The following is a 16,781-nucleotide window of genomic DNA, read 5'->3' on the forward strand; positions in this document are numbered from 1 at the left end:
TCTCTGTCCCCACGTCTCCCTGCTCTGACATCTCCTACGCCCGGAGCCCGGGGACCTCCTCTCTGTCCCCACGTCTCCCTGCTCTGACATCTCCTACGCCCGGAGCCCGGGGACCTCCTCTCTGTCCCCACGTCTCCCTGCTCTGACATCTCCTACACAGGGAGCCCGGGGACCTCCTCTCTGTCCCCACGTCTCCCTGCTCTGACATTTCCTATGCACGGAGCCCGGGGACCTCCTCTCTGTCCCCACGTCTCCCTGCTCTGACATCTCCTACGCCCGGAGCCCGTGGACCTCCTCTCTGTCCCCACGTCTCCCTGCTCTGACATCTCCTACGCCCGGAGCCCGGGGACCTCCTCTCTGTCCCCACGTCTCCCTGCTCTGACATCTCCTACACAGGGAGCCCGGGGACCTCCTCTCTGTCCCCACGTCTCCCTGCTCTGACATCTCCTACGCCCGGAGCCCGGGGACCTCCTCTCTGTCCCCACGTCTCCCTGCTCTGACATCTCCTACACAGGGAGCCCGGGGACCTCCTCTCTGTCCTCACGTCTCCCTGCTCTGACATCTCCTACACAGGGAGCCCGGGGACCTCCTCTCTGTCCCCACGTCTCCCTGCTCTGACATCTCCTACGCACGGAGCCCGGGGACCTCCTCTCTGTCCCCACGTCTCCCTGCTCTGACATCTCCTACGCCCCGAGCCCGGGGACCTCCTCTCTGTCCCCACATCTCCCTGCTCTGACATCTCCTACGCCCCGAGCCCGGGGACCTCCTCTCTGTCCCCACGTCTCCCTGCTCTGACATCTCCTGCGCCTGGAGCCATGCCACGTGTGTGGTCGTGCGGGTCGGCTGCTCCCACACAGCCCAGAGCTGCCCAGGCTTGTCCACACAGGCGTGTTTCCACGCTGCGCCCTGTGCGCACGGAGCTGAGGAGAACTGACTCGGGGCCGTCGTGGCTGGACGCGGCACTGCCCTGCGGTCCTCACAGCGATAGTCGCGCCGAGACGGGCGTCTGGCTTTACTGCAAGTCTCGTTTTCCTTACGATTAAGTCACAGGACTGCAGACACACGTTCAGACACCATGAACCCTTAAAGGGTTCTTCGTGCTTATAAATTGCTTTTCAGATAGATTATCCTAATTTACACTATTTTTTAAGAGAGAGGAAAGAGAGAAAGGGGTGAGGGGGTCATAGCTGGAAGTATCAACTTGTAGTAATTGATTCTTGTATGTGCCTCGACTAGGCAAGCCCGGGGTTTCAAACCAGCGACCTCAGTGTTCCAGGTTGACGCTTTATCCACTGCGCCACCACAGGTCAGGCCTAATTTACCCCCTTATCAACAGAATACAATGCTCCCCGCCTCCTAGTGGGAGTGTGATCTTTATGGAATCCTGAGCCAGTCTGAGAGGTGACAACGTGGGGCCTCGCCCTAACTCGCCTCCCTCCACCCCTGGTGAGGCTGGGTCTTTCTGGGTCATTTTTAGCTGATGGTAGTTCTAGTGTTTCAGTTACGCTTTGTGAACTTGGCCCATTCACACCTGGGGGCCGCATGCTTCTCTCCTGACCCGTGCCCGCAGGCTGTGGGATGAGCTTGCTGACATCCTGTCCTGGAATTGTTTCTGGGGGGGTGCAGGGGGGTGATCCCAACTCCCGTTTTACGCCACACCCTCCGAAGGTGGAGAATGGTGCAGCCGCTCCTGGTCCTCGCTGTGACCTCTCACCTGGCCATCCTCCCTCCACGGTCTCCCTCGCCTCTCTCCTCGCAGGGCCCTGGCCACACCGCCAGCTCGGTGGGAGTCTGCCACCCCTGCCGCAGCACCCAGCGCTTTGGGGGAGCCCAGACGGGGCCCACCTTCCCCACTGCCCCACAGTGCAGACCCCATTTCTCGCGTTCCCCAGAACACCGTTGCAGACCCGGCCCTCGCTGCTGGGCTGCCCCCCCCACAGGACCTGTCCTCTCCTGGGGGGATGACATACGGAGCTTCCCCCCCCACAGGACCTGTCCTCTCCTGGGGGGATGACATACGGGGCTGCCCCCCCACAGGACCTGTCCTCTCCTGGGGGGATGACATACGGGGCTGCCCCCCCCACAGGACCTGTCTTCTCCTGGGGGGATGACATATGGGGCTGCCCCCCCCCAGGACCTGTCCCCGCCTGGGGGGACGACATACGGGGCAGGACGGCACTCGGGAAGGTCCTCCTGGGCTCGCAGTCTGTGAGCTCCCCTTGCCCACCCTACGGGCAGCTCCTGCCCTTTCTGCCAAAGGCGCCGTCTTTCCCTCCGTCCTCAGACCCCGACCTGACCCGTGCTCAGGTCCCCGCCCCTCCCCCGACCGCCCCCCATCTTCTCAGGACCCCGCTCCTGCCATCTCCTCCCTCCCCCCTTTGGGCACACAGCTCCCCTCTCAAAGGCTTTTTAAATAGCTCATCACCCCCATGGAAAGAAACAACCGCACGAGCTCCCCGGGGTCTCTGGCCTCCCCTCCCCCCTCCCTTCCCAGCCCAGCAGCTGCACAGTGCTGTCCCCTGGCTCCCGGCCCCGGGGCCTGCCCTCCCACAACCTGTCACTAGAGACTGGACCCGAGGCCCCCTCCGGGCCCCTCACCGACCCCTCCCTGCCCTCGGGGCCTCCACGCCCTGCCTCTCCCCTCCCTGAGCCTCTGGCACCTGGCTGACTCAGTTTGTCCCTCCTGGGAAATGCAGGTGGCTGCAAAGTTCTATCAGGTCAACCCCGGATTCTGGAAAGACCCACCCCCTCACCCAGACACATGCCTGCGGTCCCCGCACCCCGTGCCCCTGGACAGTGCCACCATCGTGTGTCGCACACCTGCCACCGGCTGGACAGCACCCACAGGGGGAGCGTGGGGCTTGACCCAGGCTGCCCAGGCTTCCTGGTGCCCATTCTGTCCTTTGCCGCAGCCCCATGGCCTCTCCCAGCGCAGGGACATCGCTCACGTTTCGGCCTTAGCATTGTGCCACAGTGTGAGGACTGACGGTCCAAAGTGGGGTGCCTGAGGCTCAGGCGGGCTGAGCTGTGGGTGCCACAGGTGTGTGAGCCCAGCCTGGCTGGCTTCCTGACAACCGTGGGCAGCGGCCCCTGTACCCCGAGTGGGGGGGGGCGAAGGGGCTGACCTGCCCAAACCCTCTGCCTGCCCGGCTTCTTGAGACCCTGAGCGGGTGCCACACTCGTCAGCCGAAGGCTCCAGTCACAGCTGGGTGTCCAGGGTCACAGCCCATGAACCCCCTGCCCACCCCAGCTCAGTGCCAGCCCCGTGGTAACTGATGGGGGTGGCAGCGATTAGCCAGCCTCTCCTGATGGATCGGGGCGAGGGGGAAGGTGACCCCGTCTGCAGAGTAAGCACCCCTGATGTCAGATGCTGGGCCGGGCACACAGCTGGGGGCTCGGTGCCTGTGAGGCCCCTCCAGTGCAGTGCAGTCGGGTGGATCAGCAAGGACCTTCTTGACAGCAGGGACGAGGAAAACAGGTCTGGGCTTTCCCCCCAGTCTGCATGGAGGATCAGGGCCTTCCAGGGAAGATGAATGCTTTTGTTTTCGCCCCTGCCGGGAGGGAGCCGGGCTGGCTGAGTCGGCAGCAGCAGCGGCAGCGGCAGCGGCAGCGGCAGTGGCAGTGGCTCCGCAGAGCTCTGAACACCCTCCGCAGGAGGCGAGGCGGCGGCCCAGGGCGAGGGCGGGCTGAGACGAGCTCGAGCCGGCTCCGCAGAAGGAGAGCCGCCGCCACGGTGGCACCACCGAGCCTGCCCAGAGTGTGCCGCGCCCGGCTGGGTGGGCGGTGGGCTCTAGGAGGCGGCAGGTGGCAGGACCTGAACAAGAGGAGGACAGACCGGACCCCTTGCTGAAGGGCGAGGGCCGCCCTCCTCCCCGTCACACGTCTGTCCAGCGGGCCTGACCCAGGAGCGGGCCCTGGAGAGGGGCCGTGGGGCCGGCCAAGCGGACTGGTTCCCTGGCACCAGGACCCCCTGCAGGTAGGAAGACGGGCCAGTCACTTCCCAGGGCTGGTGGGGGAGACCAGAGGCCCCCCGCTGGGCTGCAGGGGAGGGCTTGCAGGGAGCAGAGACAGATCAGCCAGATATGAGACCCCCCCAGGGCACCTGTCTCCCCTCCTCCCATTGTGCCCCCGAGAGGCTGTCGCTGCCCCAGCCCTCCTCTGTGGAGCCGAGCGGCAAAGCGGCCAGCCCTGTGCTCGCGAGCAGCAGGAGCCGGTCTGTGCTGCGTCTGGTCTGCCAGCGCAGGCAGAGTGCCATCTTAGCGCTGGCGCCCGCCCGCCTGTGAAGTGTGCTCTGCTGGCAGGGTGGCTCCCCCTCCCCTCCCCCAGTCTCTCCGCGTGGGGAGTGCTGTTCCGTGTCCCCCAGGTCCCGCGGGCCTCGTCTCGGGTGTCTTCTCTGGTTGAGCCTGTTCCCTGCTGGGGTGCGGGTAGAGGAGCTCTGTGGGGTGCCTGGGAGGGGCTGGGGGTTGGGGCAGCCCTGCCACAGGGCTGCTGGCTCCTGGGGTCAGAGTTGTCCCGGGGAGAGAGCTGCGAAGTGACCAGTGACATGTCAGGGACAGCCCTACAGTCAAACCCACTAGAACAGCGTTTGGGAATGGGCAGGGGACGCTGAGTGAGAGGGTGTCCCTGGCTTGGACCTGGTCGTCACCTCTTTCCCGCACACCTGCCTCGTTCTCGGTTTTGTTCTCAGCGATTAGCTGCACGGCTTCCCTGCGCAGGTGGAGGGGGCGGGGCAGGAATGGGACGCTGCTCGCTCAGCCCTCAGCCCGTGAGGCGCTGCTGTCTGAGCCTCTCCTGCCCTGTGCAGCCTGCTGTCCCCATGGCGACAGGAAGGAAGGCAAGGTCCCTCTGGGACCACTAATTCTTCCCTCCCTCCCTCCCTCCCTCCCTCCCTTCCTTCCTGTCTTCCTTCCTTCCTGTCTCCCTTCCTTCCTTCCTTCCTTCCTTCCTTCCTTCCTTCCTTCCTTCCTTCCTGTCTTCCTTCCTTCCTCCCTCCCTCCCTCCCTCCCTCCCTTCCTTCCTTCCTTCCTTCCTGTCTTCCTTCCTTCCTCCCTCCCTCCCTCCCTTCCTTCCTTCCTTCCTTCCTTCCTGTCTTCCTCCCTCCCTCCCTCCCTCCCTCCCTTCCTTCCTTCCTTCCTTCCTTCCTGTCTTCCTTCCTTCCTTCCTTCCTTCCTTCCTTCCTTCCTTCCTTCCTTCCTTCCTGTCTTCCTTCCTCCCTCCCTCCTTCCCTTCCTTCCTTCCTTCCTTCCTCCCTTCCTTCCTTCCTTCCTGTCTTCCTTCCTTCCTTCCTTCCTTCCTTCCTTCCTTCCTTCCTTCCTCCCTGCCTTCCTCCCTCCATCCACCCGCCTTTCCTCTTCTCTTCCTTTCTCAATCCACCGCTCACCTGACAGATCCTTCCTGAACACTTACAGTGTCCCCACCCCGGGCAGGGGGCTGCCCTCATGGAGGTGGTGGTGACAGGTGCCCTGCAGGAGACCAGTCGGAGAGGGGACCTCCCAGCCCACTCCCGCCCTAGGTCCGGCGTCCAGCTAAGCATTTATGTCCAGGACCCCGTCTTCTGTGACGCGGGCCGCCGGGCCCTGGGCTCCTGCTCCGTTCCACTGGGGCTCTGCACGCACCCTCATGGGCACGGACACTTGTATCTGGAAGAAAATAAGCCGTCTGTTCCAAGTAAACGAAAGGACGGAGGCAAAGTCAACCTCCAGATGGCCCCAACTGCTTTTTTAAAAAAAATAAAAACAAAACAAATTAATGTGTTTATTTAAATATAACACTCTCGGGAGGAACACTTGTTTATCATAAAATAAACCAAAAAAGAAAATCATCTGCGATGAGTGCCAACCCCCAGACTCACTACTGTCACCATGTAGAAGCCACCCTGTCAGACTGTGCACACAGAGACACATGGAGACACAGAGACACACACACGCACACGCACCGACATGCCTGTCCTCACCCCCCGGCTTCTGCACACTCCAGGGAGTCACTGCCCGGGGTCCTGATCCGATACTGGTCTCTGACGTGTCAGCCGGGCAGCACGGGGCTCCCCGGTCAGCTGGGCCCGGGGTACGGGCAGGGGTAGGAGCAGACGTCCACGGGCTTCTCAGAGCCTTGGGACGTGGGCGTGCGTGTGAACACCCGAAGGTGGGACCGGTTATCTCTTCCCAAACGCACCGAGCCTAGTGGACCCGTGTCCCTGCTCCCACCACCTCCGCGTGTGGCTCTGCTCCGGGGCCCGGGGGGCCCTGGAGGAGGGGACAGCGCTCTGTCCTCCTGAAGCTCACGCCCTGGATGGAGCTAGACGGTGAGACAGAGGAGGAAGAGAGAGCGAGCAGAGAGCCCTGCCAGCCCGGCAGAGAGAGCCCTAGGAGAGGGGGCGTGTCGCGGGCGGAGGCCGGTGGACACGGGTGGGTCAGAGAAGGGGAAGGGTAGGGAGGGGTGAGGTCAGGGGCTCTGGGGAGGGGCTACTGGGCAGGGAGCCGGTGTGGTGAGAAGTAGGCTCTTCTTTTCAAGGACAGGAGGCCCCTGGAGGGTCTTAGTCTGCAGACCCCCCCTCTGGGGACCGCGCCAGCTGCGGCCCCCTCACGCCCACGGGAGCTGTTCCTTCGCTCCTTGGTAAATTCCCTGTGATGGCGGCACTCTGGCGATGGGGTCTTGTAAGACCTGGGTTCACTTTCGGTCAGATTCACAGAGGAAATGGAAGCTTCCCCTTGGGTGGCGAACATACCCTGAGCAGCGGGGAGCAGGCTGGGGGACATGTGCACCCCCTCCGCCGGGTGGAGCCCAGGAAGCAGGCGGAGGGGCTGCCCGGTCTCCGGGAAGGCGCGGGCCGACACCCTTCTCTCCAGCACTGTGACTTCCCCGTGTGTCCTGCTCTGTTGTAACGACCGTCACCCCAGGGGCTGTGGGGTGCCATCACGTTGGGGTCCGATGCACATTTCCTCGGCCACAGGGACGCTGGACACATTCCGTGGGCTTCCCGGCCACGTGGACGTCTTCTTTGCAAGTGTTCCGGTCCTTGGCCCTTTTTTTTTTTTTTTTCATTTTAACTGGGACTGTTTGTCACTTTGTTCTTGGGCTGTAAGACTTCTTTGTGTTCTGGATACGAAGCCCGTATCCGAGCTGGGATTTGCAGACATTTTCTCCTGTTTCTATAGGTCGACCCTTTTGTGGCACAAGAGTGTGTCCTTTCTAAGGTTCAAGTCACTAGTTTAGTTGCTGCTGGTGCTTTTGGTGTCCTGCCCGAGAACCCGCTGCCGAACCTGGGGTCCTGAGGATGTGCCCCCACCCCCGCCCATGTGTTCTTCTAAGAGTTTTATACTTTCAGCTCTTCTGTTAGGTCGCTGATCCGTTTCGTGGGGGAACTCTTTGGGCACGTTTCACCCACGGAGGCGTGCGTGAAGCCAGCACGTGCGACTTGATGATGAATTTTCTCAAACTGGACACCCACGTCACCGGCACTCAGAGCAAGAGAGGACGTGCCAGCCCCCGATGCCCCGGGCACCCCACCCCAAGGGCAGCCACCCTGACTTGAGGAGTGTAGATTCCTATAGCCAGTTCCGTAAAGGTGGATCCCACTCTGGCATGCCTGGCTTCTGCTCCAGGCCGGCCCTGGGTTCTTCCCCCAACAGCCAGGGGTCACCTTGGGCCCGGTGTCCACCGAAGGCGCGGGTGGGTAAGGGTAAGAAACATGAGAGACACTCGTGATGAAGTTCCACCTGTTACTTCCTTACTCAGGAATGTGATGCTTCCGCCTGCAGAGTCGGGAGCTGGTGACCAGACTTCTCCCCGTTTCAGGAAGGAGTGAAGCGTGGGGGTCGGCACCCCCATCAGCAACAAGCTGCAGCCCTCCCCTCCCCCTTGGGCTGAGCGACAGTCCCTACAGAGCAATGCCGAACGCAGTATTTTGGGGTGATGTGAGGTTGTCTTCTTTTTGGCACCATGTAGAATGCAGGCCAAACCAGCGAGTGTAATTAGGCTATTCCAGTGTTAACAGTCTAATCTAATTTCATGGAGTTTTTAAAAAGAATTATAAAGCTAATAAATGCTAATTGAGAAAATCGAGCACCGCATAATACATCAGAAAACTACGAAATCATTTTTCCCCTCCTTCCCTGTACCCCAGGGGAAATAATGTTAGCTTTGTGCCCTCCCTCCCGTTTCTCCTCCTCCTCCTCCTCCTCCTCCTGTTCTCCTCCTCCTGTCCTCCCCAAATACAGAGGGGAGTGGGACCCGGCCCCTCTGCCTTGCGGGGAAGGCTGTCCGACAAGCCCTGAGCCGGGAGCTGGTGACACCCGCGGTGTGGCCGGGCAACCTCCGCTGGCAGACGTGTCCCCGCGGGCAGCGCCAGCTCTCACGCACAGCGCCCTGGGCTCGCAGGGCACCCGGGCTGCGTGGGCTCCCTGCGGCGCCCCCGCAGTAAAGGCCTCTCTGCTCTGCTCTGTCCTCACAGGCGGGGGAGAAGCACTACCACCCGGCGTGCGCGCTGTGCGTGAGGTGCGGCTGCATGTTCGCGGAAGGCGAGGAGATGTATCTCCAAGGTAAGGAGCAGAACCGCGCTCCGTCCCCGAGGACAGGAGGCCGACATCTCCTGGGCCCGTCCTGTGAGCTGGGTGTGAGCCAGGGGGTCCCCGGGGGGCTCTGGAGAGTTAGGAAGCCCCGGCATGGACACAGCAGGGGGCTGGGGCAAGGCTGCAGCAGGCTGTCTGAACGGGCGCAGTGGGACCGCGGGCTGTGCTGTGCTGGGGCAGTGGTGACCGTGGGAGGCAGAGCCCACAGGACCTGGGGCAGTGGTGACCGTGGGAGGCAGAGCCCACAGGACCTGGGGCAGTGGTGACCATGGGAGGCAGAGCCCACAGGACCTGGGGCAGTGGTGACCGTGGGAGGCAGAGCCCACAGGACCTGGGGCAGTGGTGACCGTGGGAGGCAGAGCCCACAGGACCTGGGGCAGTGGTGACCGTGGGAGGCAGAGCCCACAGGACCTGGGGCAGTGGTGACCGTGGGAGGCAGAGCCCACAGGACCTGGGGACGGGGAGAGGGACCAGATGCTGCTGCTGGGACCTTCCCCATCAGGCCCTGGGGAAGGTGGGTGATGTCAAGACCAATCTCTTTTTGAAGAGAAGGAGAGGAGGGGAGAAGAAAGGGGGGAAGGTAACGAGAGAGGGAGAGAAGCATCAACGCGTTTCACTGAGTTCCACTTAGTTGTGCGCTTGTTGATTGCTTCTCCTACGTGCCCCAACCGGGGATGGAACCCGTGACCTCTGAGTGCCGGGATTATGCTCTATCCACTGAGCCGCCGAACCAGGGCTGGAGACCGGTCTCTTCAGCAGTTTCTTCAATGCGCTCTCTGTCTCCAGTGACCAGGGGCAGCTGAGCAGGGCCCGGCCGGCCGGGGAGCCGAGAGCTGTCCAGCCGACGGGCTGTTTGATGACATCATCAACGTTGTCTTGGGGCTGTGTGCCAGACAGGCCTCCCTTTCTGAGCCTGAACCTCATGGGGTGATGTCAGCTAGGACGGCCTCGTCCCCAGTGTCCCCTCTTGTTCTTGAGTCTCCGCTGCAGAGCCCGTGAAAGGGGTTCTTTGCGCCCCGACCAGCAGTGCCAGGCTGTCTGCGGGGTGGGGCGGCCCTGCCTGCGGTGCTGGCCCCTGCCGTGAATAGCGCTTTCAGGGTCTCCTGACACCAAGCACAGTGCTGCAGGGACAGGGGCGTGGGGACAGGGGTTCACCATCACGGGGGACCAGCTGCAGGGAACAACAGTGCCGTTCACGGCTGTGGGCTGTGGCTGGCGCCCCCTTTCTGAAGCGGGTTCTGCTGTGACTTTTGGGGGACGTTGAGGCCAGCATCGTCCCCTCTCCCTACCTCAGATGTCCCCGTCGGTCAGATGAGGGGGTCCAACCAGCTCTAGGTGTCTGAGCTTCGAGCCACGGACCATGGTAGGGCCAGGGCCAGGGACCTCACTGGGGGCTCTGCCCCACCCTGCCCGGACACCCCGAGGTGCCTGGTCCACCTGGATGTTGGGGCTCCGTGCACATCTTATGTGACAGGTGACCCTTATGCACTAAAGCTCTGAAGAGCAGGCGTCCCAGCGAGCCCCACAGCCTTCTGGGATGATGCAACAGGCACCTCTCCCCCGGAGGTTACCCCTCCCCCGGGGAACCTCCCAGCCATCGATCTTCCCCTAAACACAGGGCAGGGAGGTGGGCTCCCATCATGATCCGACTACAATAATGAGGAGGAGCTGTTCTTTCCCCACTGGGCTGACAGAGACCAGAAGGGCGGGCACGGCCCCATGTCACGAGCACGCTAGGAAACAGGACTCTGAGCCGGCTGGCGGGGCGAAAACGGAAATTGTCATTGACGCATCGGGGTCATAAAACTTGCCCACAGCCTCGGAGGCCCCTGAGGACAGGAGGCGTGTGGCAGGTGGGCGCGGTGCTCCCGCGCCAGGTCACTCGGCAGCGCCCCTGTGGCGCCAGCCGAGGGCGGCAGGTGGATGCGTTCTCATTGGCCGGCACGGTGGAGCGCCACAGGGCCCTTCACGCCACGCCCGCGGTATCTACTTGTCGGGGGAATGTTCAGGACGCCCCAGAGCCGGCATCGCGAGAACCGTGTGTGCTCAACACCGTCCCCCCTCCGTGTAAGGGGCTCGTGGGTCCTGAAGGCAGCAGGGGGGCGAGGAGAGATGCTTTTAATTTTCATATCATGTGCATGTACTTCGTTAGGCTTCCTTCGTGTCTGACGAGGAATATCTGTTCCCATTGTCATTGTCAACCATTTGTTTTAAATAAGTGCTTTACTTAGACACACCCCCTCTCCCCCCACGCCGCCCCCTCCCCTAAATCGTGGTCTTCCTGGGAGCTCTGGGCTGATGCGGAGCTCTGCTGGGGGAATCGGGGTTGTCCGTTCACTGGTTCATACGACCCGGAAGGCATTGTGAGCGGGAAAGGGGTGTCATCGCCTCCTTCCACACACGTGCAAGCCCAGTGTGTGCCAGGCCCCTGGGCGGCTTGTTTGGGGACCCGAGGAGTGTGACAGACACGGCCCCACCTTCACGGCGGGCATGGCCCTGGTGGGGCAGACACCCAGACACAGCCCCAGGCAGAGGACACAGAGGGGAGTAGGGCTCAGCGGGGAGGGGTCAGGCTGAGGTTCAGGGAGGCCCCCAGGGGGCGCAGGTGCTCTGGGCCCGAAGGACGGGAGTGCAGGGGGTGCAGGGGGTGCTGCCTGTCGTGCTGATAAAACGTGTGTGTGTATGTGTGTATGTGTGTGTATGTGTGTGTATGTGTGTACATGTGTGTGTATGTGTGTGTACGTGTGTGTATGTGTATGTGTGTGTATGTGTGTATGTGTGTGTATGTGTGTGTATGTGTGTGTATGTGTGTACGTGTGTGTATGTGTGTATGTATGTGTGTGTGTATGTGTATGTGTGTGTATGTGTGTATGTGTGTATGTGTGTGTATGTGTATGTGTGTATGTGTGTATGTGTGTGTATGTGTGTATATGTGTGTATGTGTATGTGTGTATGTGTGTGTGTATGTGTGTGTATATGTGTGTATGTCTGTGTGTGTGTGTGTGTGTGTGTGCAGCCGCCCACAGCCCCCCTTGCGGCTCTACTCAGTTTTATTAGAATCTCCTGCTGACCCAGTCGGGCTGTTGTTGGCCCTCTCTGTACACACGGGGCGGGGTCCTGGGTGACTTTGGTGGAGGTATTGATGTGGGTGGCCAGGCAGAGCTGGCAGGTGAGGAAACCAAGGCAGGTGAAGGCTCAGGGGCCAAGTGGATCAGTGACGGGTCAAGCCTGGGGTGGGGGCCTCGTGCCCGGCCCCCAGTTCTCGGCCCCGCTCCTCCCTCCTCACCTGAGGGTCCCCCTGCCTGCCTCCCGGCCGGTTCCCACCCCAGCGCCAGCCCGGTGGTTCCCACGGTTGGCGGGCTACTGTCCCCCCCTCAGGAAGGAGGGGCAGGGACAGGTCACACCGGCAGCCCCTTCTCTCCCCTCCGCCCTTGAACCTGAAGGCCCTCAGCAACCCCTCTCTGAGCAGCCTCATCTGGCCGCCCCGCTGGGCGAGGTGCCCCCTGGATTCTGAGGGACCCTGTCCTGTGCAGGCCGCCCTCTGTGGGAGCACTGACAGTGGCGGCTTTGCCCGTTCACGTCACGTCCCGCAATGGGCTGCGTGTCCCCGGGGGAGGTCCCAGGAGCAGCACAGACTCCGCACAGAAGGCGCCCAGGGTCCCCTCAGAGGTAGCGGACGAGCGGACATCCACGTGTGGGCCGCCAGCTCCCCCCGGGGAGGTGACACTAACCACTCCCCTCTTGGGAATCTGTCCCCAGGCTCCTCCATCTGGCACCCAGCCTGTCGACAAGCCGCCAGGACGGAAGACAAGAACAAGGTGGGTGGAGTTCACTGCTCCTGGGCTGCAGCCTCCCCGCGTGTGCATGACGGTCGTGCAGGGAGGGGGACGCTGGCCAGCTGCGGGGCAGGGGCCGCGGGGCCAGCGGGTGTCCAGGTAGCTCTGAGGGACAGTGCCAGGAGGGGCAGGGCCTCCGGGCCTCCTGACCCTCTGACCTCTTCATTTGTTCAGTGGATACTGATGGCTGCATACCTTTGGGGACAACTTCGAAGTTAGTAGGTCCCCAGACGGTCATCACCGTAGAGACCGAATTCTCAGAAATGTCACTAGAATTACAGACACTGGGATTTGGGATGAGGACAGCTCACCCGTCTCCTCCTCCCTCCCCCCTTCCCTACGCCAGGCCCTGACCCACTGCCAGCTGAGTACTGCCAGTCCCTGAGCCAGTGCCCGGGCCGTGTGGGCAAGGGGGGCAGAGCCACCTGACAGCCGTCCTCCCAGCTCCAGGGGCGCAGAGGCCGGGGGAGGAAGCTGGTGACTTCACTGTTTCCTGTGGCACTATAACAGATGACCTCAGATGCAGAGGCTCAGAAACCACAGACAGACCACCTGGCAGGGCTGGCGGTCAGGAGTTTAACCCGGCCACCAGGGCTGTGCCCTCCCGAGGCTCCAGGGAGAATCCATTCCCGTCCTTCTCGGTGTCTAGAGGGGCCCCATGTCACTCAGACCACTGCCCGTCTCTCCTAAGGACCCTGCGGTTACATGGGGTCACCCGAGAATCCAGAACAAGCTCCTCAACGCCGTCTGCAAAGTCCCTTTGGCCGCACATGGTCACAGTCGCAGGGTCTGGGAGTTAGGACGTGAGCATCATGGGGTGTTACTGTGCCTCCCACAGTTACAGAACTGGCAGTCACAGCTTGTCACGTGCATGGCCAGGGTCACAGTGAGTGGCGTCATCCTCTCACTGGCCGATTCACTCTATAAACTGCCCCTGAGCCGCCCAGTCCTCAGAGATGAACCAGGCAACGTCCCTGTCCTCCCAGAGCCACAATCCCATGACCCTGAAGTGACCAGAGCCTGACCTTTGTCTGTGGACCCCTCCATCCCAACACCAGGGCAAAACCAAGGTGTGCCAAAGGCACTCGTGTGCCGAGAGGTCCCCAGGCCACACGTATGCATGGGCATGTCCACGGGTGAGACTGACCGGGGCTGGAAAGGGGGACCCAGGACCATGGCAGGCCCTCTCAAGGACAGGTCAATGTAACCGGCACCGCTCCTGGATTCTGGGCCCGGCGGCTGAGCTGACCACTGGGCCTGCAGGGACCCCAGCTCCGAGCAGCCTCTGCTCCCTGCCTAGAGGCCAGCTGGTGATGACCGTGGCTGCTGGCCCAACGGGAGGAGGGCTCTCTGGATGCAAGAGGGACAGGGAAGGAGGAAGGGGCCACTGAAGGAGGAAGGGGCCGCTGCCCGGGGCTGCACAGCCCGGGGGGCTTCCTGGGCTGTTTGGGAACATGTGGGGCAGAGGCTGCTGCCTGAGAAGAGCTGCCCCCCCAGCACTGGGCCCGGGGCTGGGGGGGCTTGTCCCCTGCCCCTCCCTGCCCTGGGACAGGGTCCTCCTGGTCATGCCCTTCTTGTCCCTGCCTGTCCCTCGCGTCACCCTCCCCATGTTCCACCCCCACCCAGCCCCTCGGAGCCTCTTCTGTCTGGCCGAGGAAAGAGCATGACCTCAGGGGCCCGGGCCAGCCAGGGTGGGTTCAGGCAGTGAGTGCACGGGGCAGGCCTACATGATTCTCCCTGGGCACTCGGGTCCCTTGGAGACAGTTCTCCAGCCAGCTGGCCACTCTGGCCTGGTAGCAGAAAGAGAGAGCCTGTTAATGACCATGAACCAGACAGACCCGGTCAGCTTAGTGGGGTCGGCTCCAAAGGACCATCAGCCTCTGAGAAATGCAACAGAGATGGCGTGGGCCTCGTTAACTCTCTGAAACTGGCCCCAGGTCAAGGTGGCACCAGTTACCTGGTAATCCACATGAGAGCTGACTTGCCCATCTTGGGGGTGTGCTCAGCAGTCTTCTAACAAGTGCCTCTCTGTGCCAGGCCCAGGGGGGGGTGTCAGGGACCCCTGGGAGCAAGCTCCTTTCCTGCCATCGGGGTCCAGCTGTGCCTCTGCCCAGCTGTGTGACCTTGGGCAAGTCACTCGCCCTCTCTGAACCTCAGCCTCACTTTTGCATGGAGACGAGCAGGTGTCAGTCCCCTCACACGGTGTCAGGGAGACTTGTGTGTGACCTTAAGGAGAACCAGGCGCCCCAGACACTGTTGTTGACGGTGCTTCCGGAGGGCCAGGCTGCGCAGTGGGGGCGGGGCGGGGCAAGCTCTCCACCCTTTCTGACTCTGCAGGTGCACACAGGCCTGAGAACACAATGGGCGTTGGGTTTAATTGTGAGGCTCCCCTGGGCGAGCTGGGGTCAGGGAAGAAAGTGAGAGGAGACCCCGTCTCCCGCATCTGCCTGTGGGAATAGCCGGCACTCAGCTCCCTCACTGTCTGGGCTCAGTGACCGGAGAGGTGCTCCGCTCCTGCCCCCTTTCCCCAGGCCGGGCACCGGGCTCCGGGCCCTGGAAGCCGCTGGCTCGGGACTGCCCTAAACGTGTAGAGCAAACAGACCCCGGTGGCCGCGCGCTCGGCCCGAGCACCCTGGTCACGGCAGTGCCCACGTGACCCGTGCGCCCCGACCTCCCACCCCGGTGCCAGGAAATATTCTCTGGGGGCATGGGGACAGCACCTTGGCCACCGCTGCTGCAGCCAGCTGGGGGGACTTTCTCTCCAACCCCCCAGTGTTCGTTTGGGGGCTTCCTGTCGTGGGCCCGCCCTGCCCTGAAATGGAAGTGAGGTGGTCTCCCAGCCTAGCTCCTCACAGGCCGTCTCTCTGAACCCCCAGGACAGAGCTGCGGGGAAGGAAGCTGAGACCCCCTAGCTCCTCACAGGCCATCTCTCTGAACCCCCAGAACAGAGCTGCGGGGAGGCCCGTCCGAGCCTAGCTCCTCACAGGCCATCTCTCTGAACCCCCAGGACAGAGCTGCAGGGAGGCCTGTCCACTGCGCAGGGAAGGAAGCTGAGACCCAAAGGGTTCCTTCTAGTGTGTGAAACGCACATGCACATCATCTGTGGCCAGTGGCCTGGGCTCCCACAGGGCGGCGAGGGGACAGGCCCGTGTTCCCTGCCTCTGGGGACACCGTCCCCTTGCTGAACAGCACGTGGGGTTATGTCTGACCTCGGGAGTGGCCAGAGGCTGGGCACTGCGCTGTGGGTTCGGGCTGAGCTCCGTGGGGAGACCGCAGCCTCTGGGGGCGGCATCGGGCCCTCTGACTCCTCTCTCCCTCTGGATGCAGAAGCAGGTCTGCACTCAGGTGTGCCCGGTGCCACCCCTGTGCCTTACAGGGCTGTGTGCCTGCCATCTGGTCCTGCTGCTGTCCCGGCCTCGCCGCTGTCGTGCTGAGTGTAGGCGGAGCTGGGACTCCTCCACCGGGGAGAGGACGGCTCCACAGCCTGTGCTAATGTCCTGGGGCCGCCATGGCAGCACCCCAGACTGGGGGCTTCAACGGCAGAGGTCCAGTCCTCTCAGTCCTGGAGGCTGGAAGTCCGAGGTCCAGGCGTCGGCCCCGCTGGCTCCTCCTGAGGCCTCGCTCCTTGGCCGTCCCCTCGTGTCCTCACACGGTTGTCCCTCTGTGTCTGTCTGTGTCCTCATCTCTTCTAATCAGGACTCTGGACATGTCGGATCAGGACCCGCCCTAAAAGCCCATTTTAACCTAATTAGGTCTTATCTCCAAATCCAGTCATGTTCTGGGGTACTGGGAGGCCAGACTTCCACCTAGGGGTTTGAGGGACGCCGTTCAGCCTGAAACGGGACCCCTGCCGGGCGCTGGCAGTACCGTGGGCGTGGACCACTGAGTGGACAGCGTGGCGGGGGTGCAGGGGGGCCTGCTTAGGAGACAAGAGGGGAGGTGGCAGGTGCTGTGTGTGGGGAGAGGGGGTTCGAGTTCCTGGCTGGGAGCCCCTTCACGGAGATGGGTTCCATTTAGACCGGGAGCGTGGGGAAGCGAGATGGGGGTGGTCCAGGCAGGGGCAGGGCTGGGCCCAGGTGGGTGGAGATGCCGGGTCGTGCCCTGCAGCTGGGGATGGACACAGGGGCATGCTTGGGGTGGGGGCCAGAGAAGGAGAAGGGTCAGGGAGGAGGTAGACGGCCAGGGCAGCCGTCACCTCGGGGAAGCAGGAGGTGTGGTCGGGGAGGGGGGCAGGCGGACTGCTTCCAAAAAGCAGCGGGCACTCAAGGGGCGGATTCTACGCGTGAGGACCACAGAGAGGCCCCGGGCCACGCCCGAGGGCTCAGCGGTGAGAGTGGCCGCGGTGGCCTCAGGAGGGTGGCTATGTTTGAGGCGTGTC

The 16,781-nt window shown here is 62.7% G+C and overlaps 1 protein-coding gene across 14 annotated transcripts in view; it reads left to right on the forward strand.

Moving 5' to 3' along the window:
• ABLIM2 (actin binding LIM protein family member 2) overlaps window positions 1–16,781 on the forward strand; it is a 110,096-nt gene that overhangs the window by 69,041 nt on the left and 24,274 nt on the right. For all 14 annotated transcript variants that reach the window (XM_066385492.1, XM_066385494.1, XM_066385489.1 and 11 more), the window contains exons 7-8: window positions 8,450–8,537; window positions 12,327–12,385. In XM_066385492.1, coding sequence (XP_066241589.1) covers window positions 8,450–8,537; window positions 12,327–12,385 — 147 coding nt within the window. The remainder of the gene's footprint in view (window positions 1–8,449; window positions 8,538–12,326; window positions 12,386–16,781) is intronic.

Source organism: Saccopteryx leptura, chromosome 5 (genome assembly GCF_036850995.1).
Source record: "Saccopteryx leptura isolate mSacLep1 chromosome 5, mSacLep1_pri_phased_curated, whole genome shotgun sequence".
Lineage (NCBI taxonomy): Eukaryota > Metazoa > Chordata > Mammalia > Chiroptera > Emballonuridae > Saccopteryx > Saccopteryx leptura.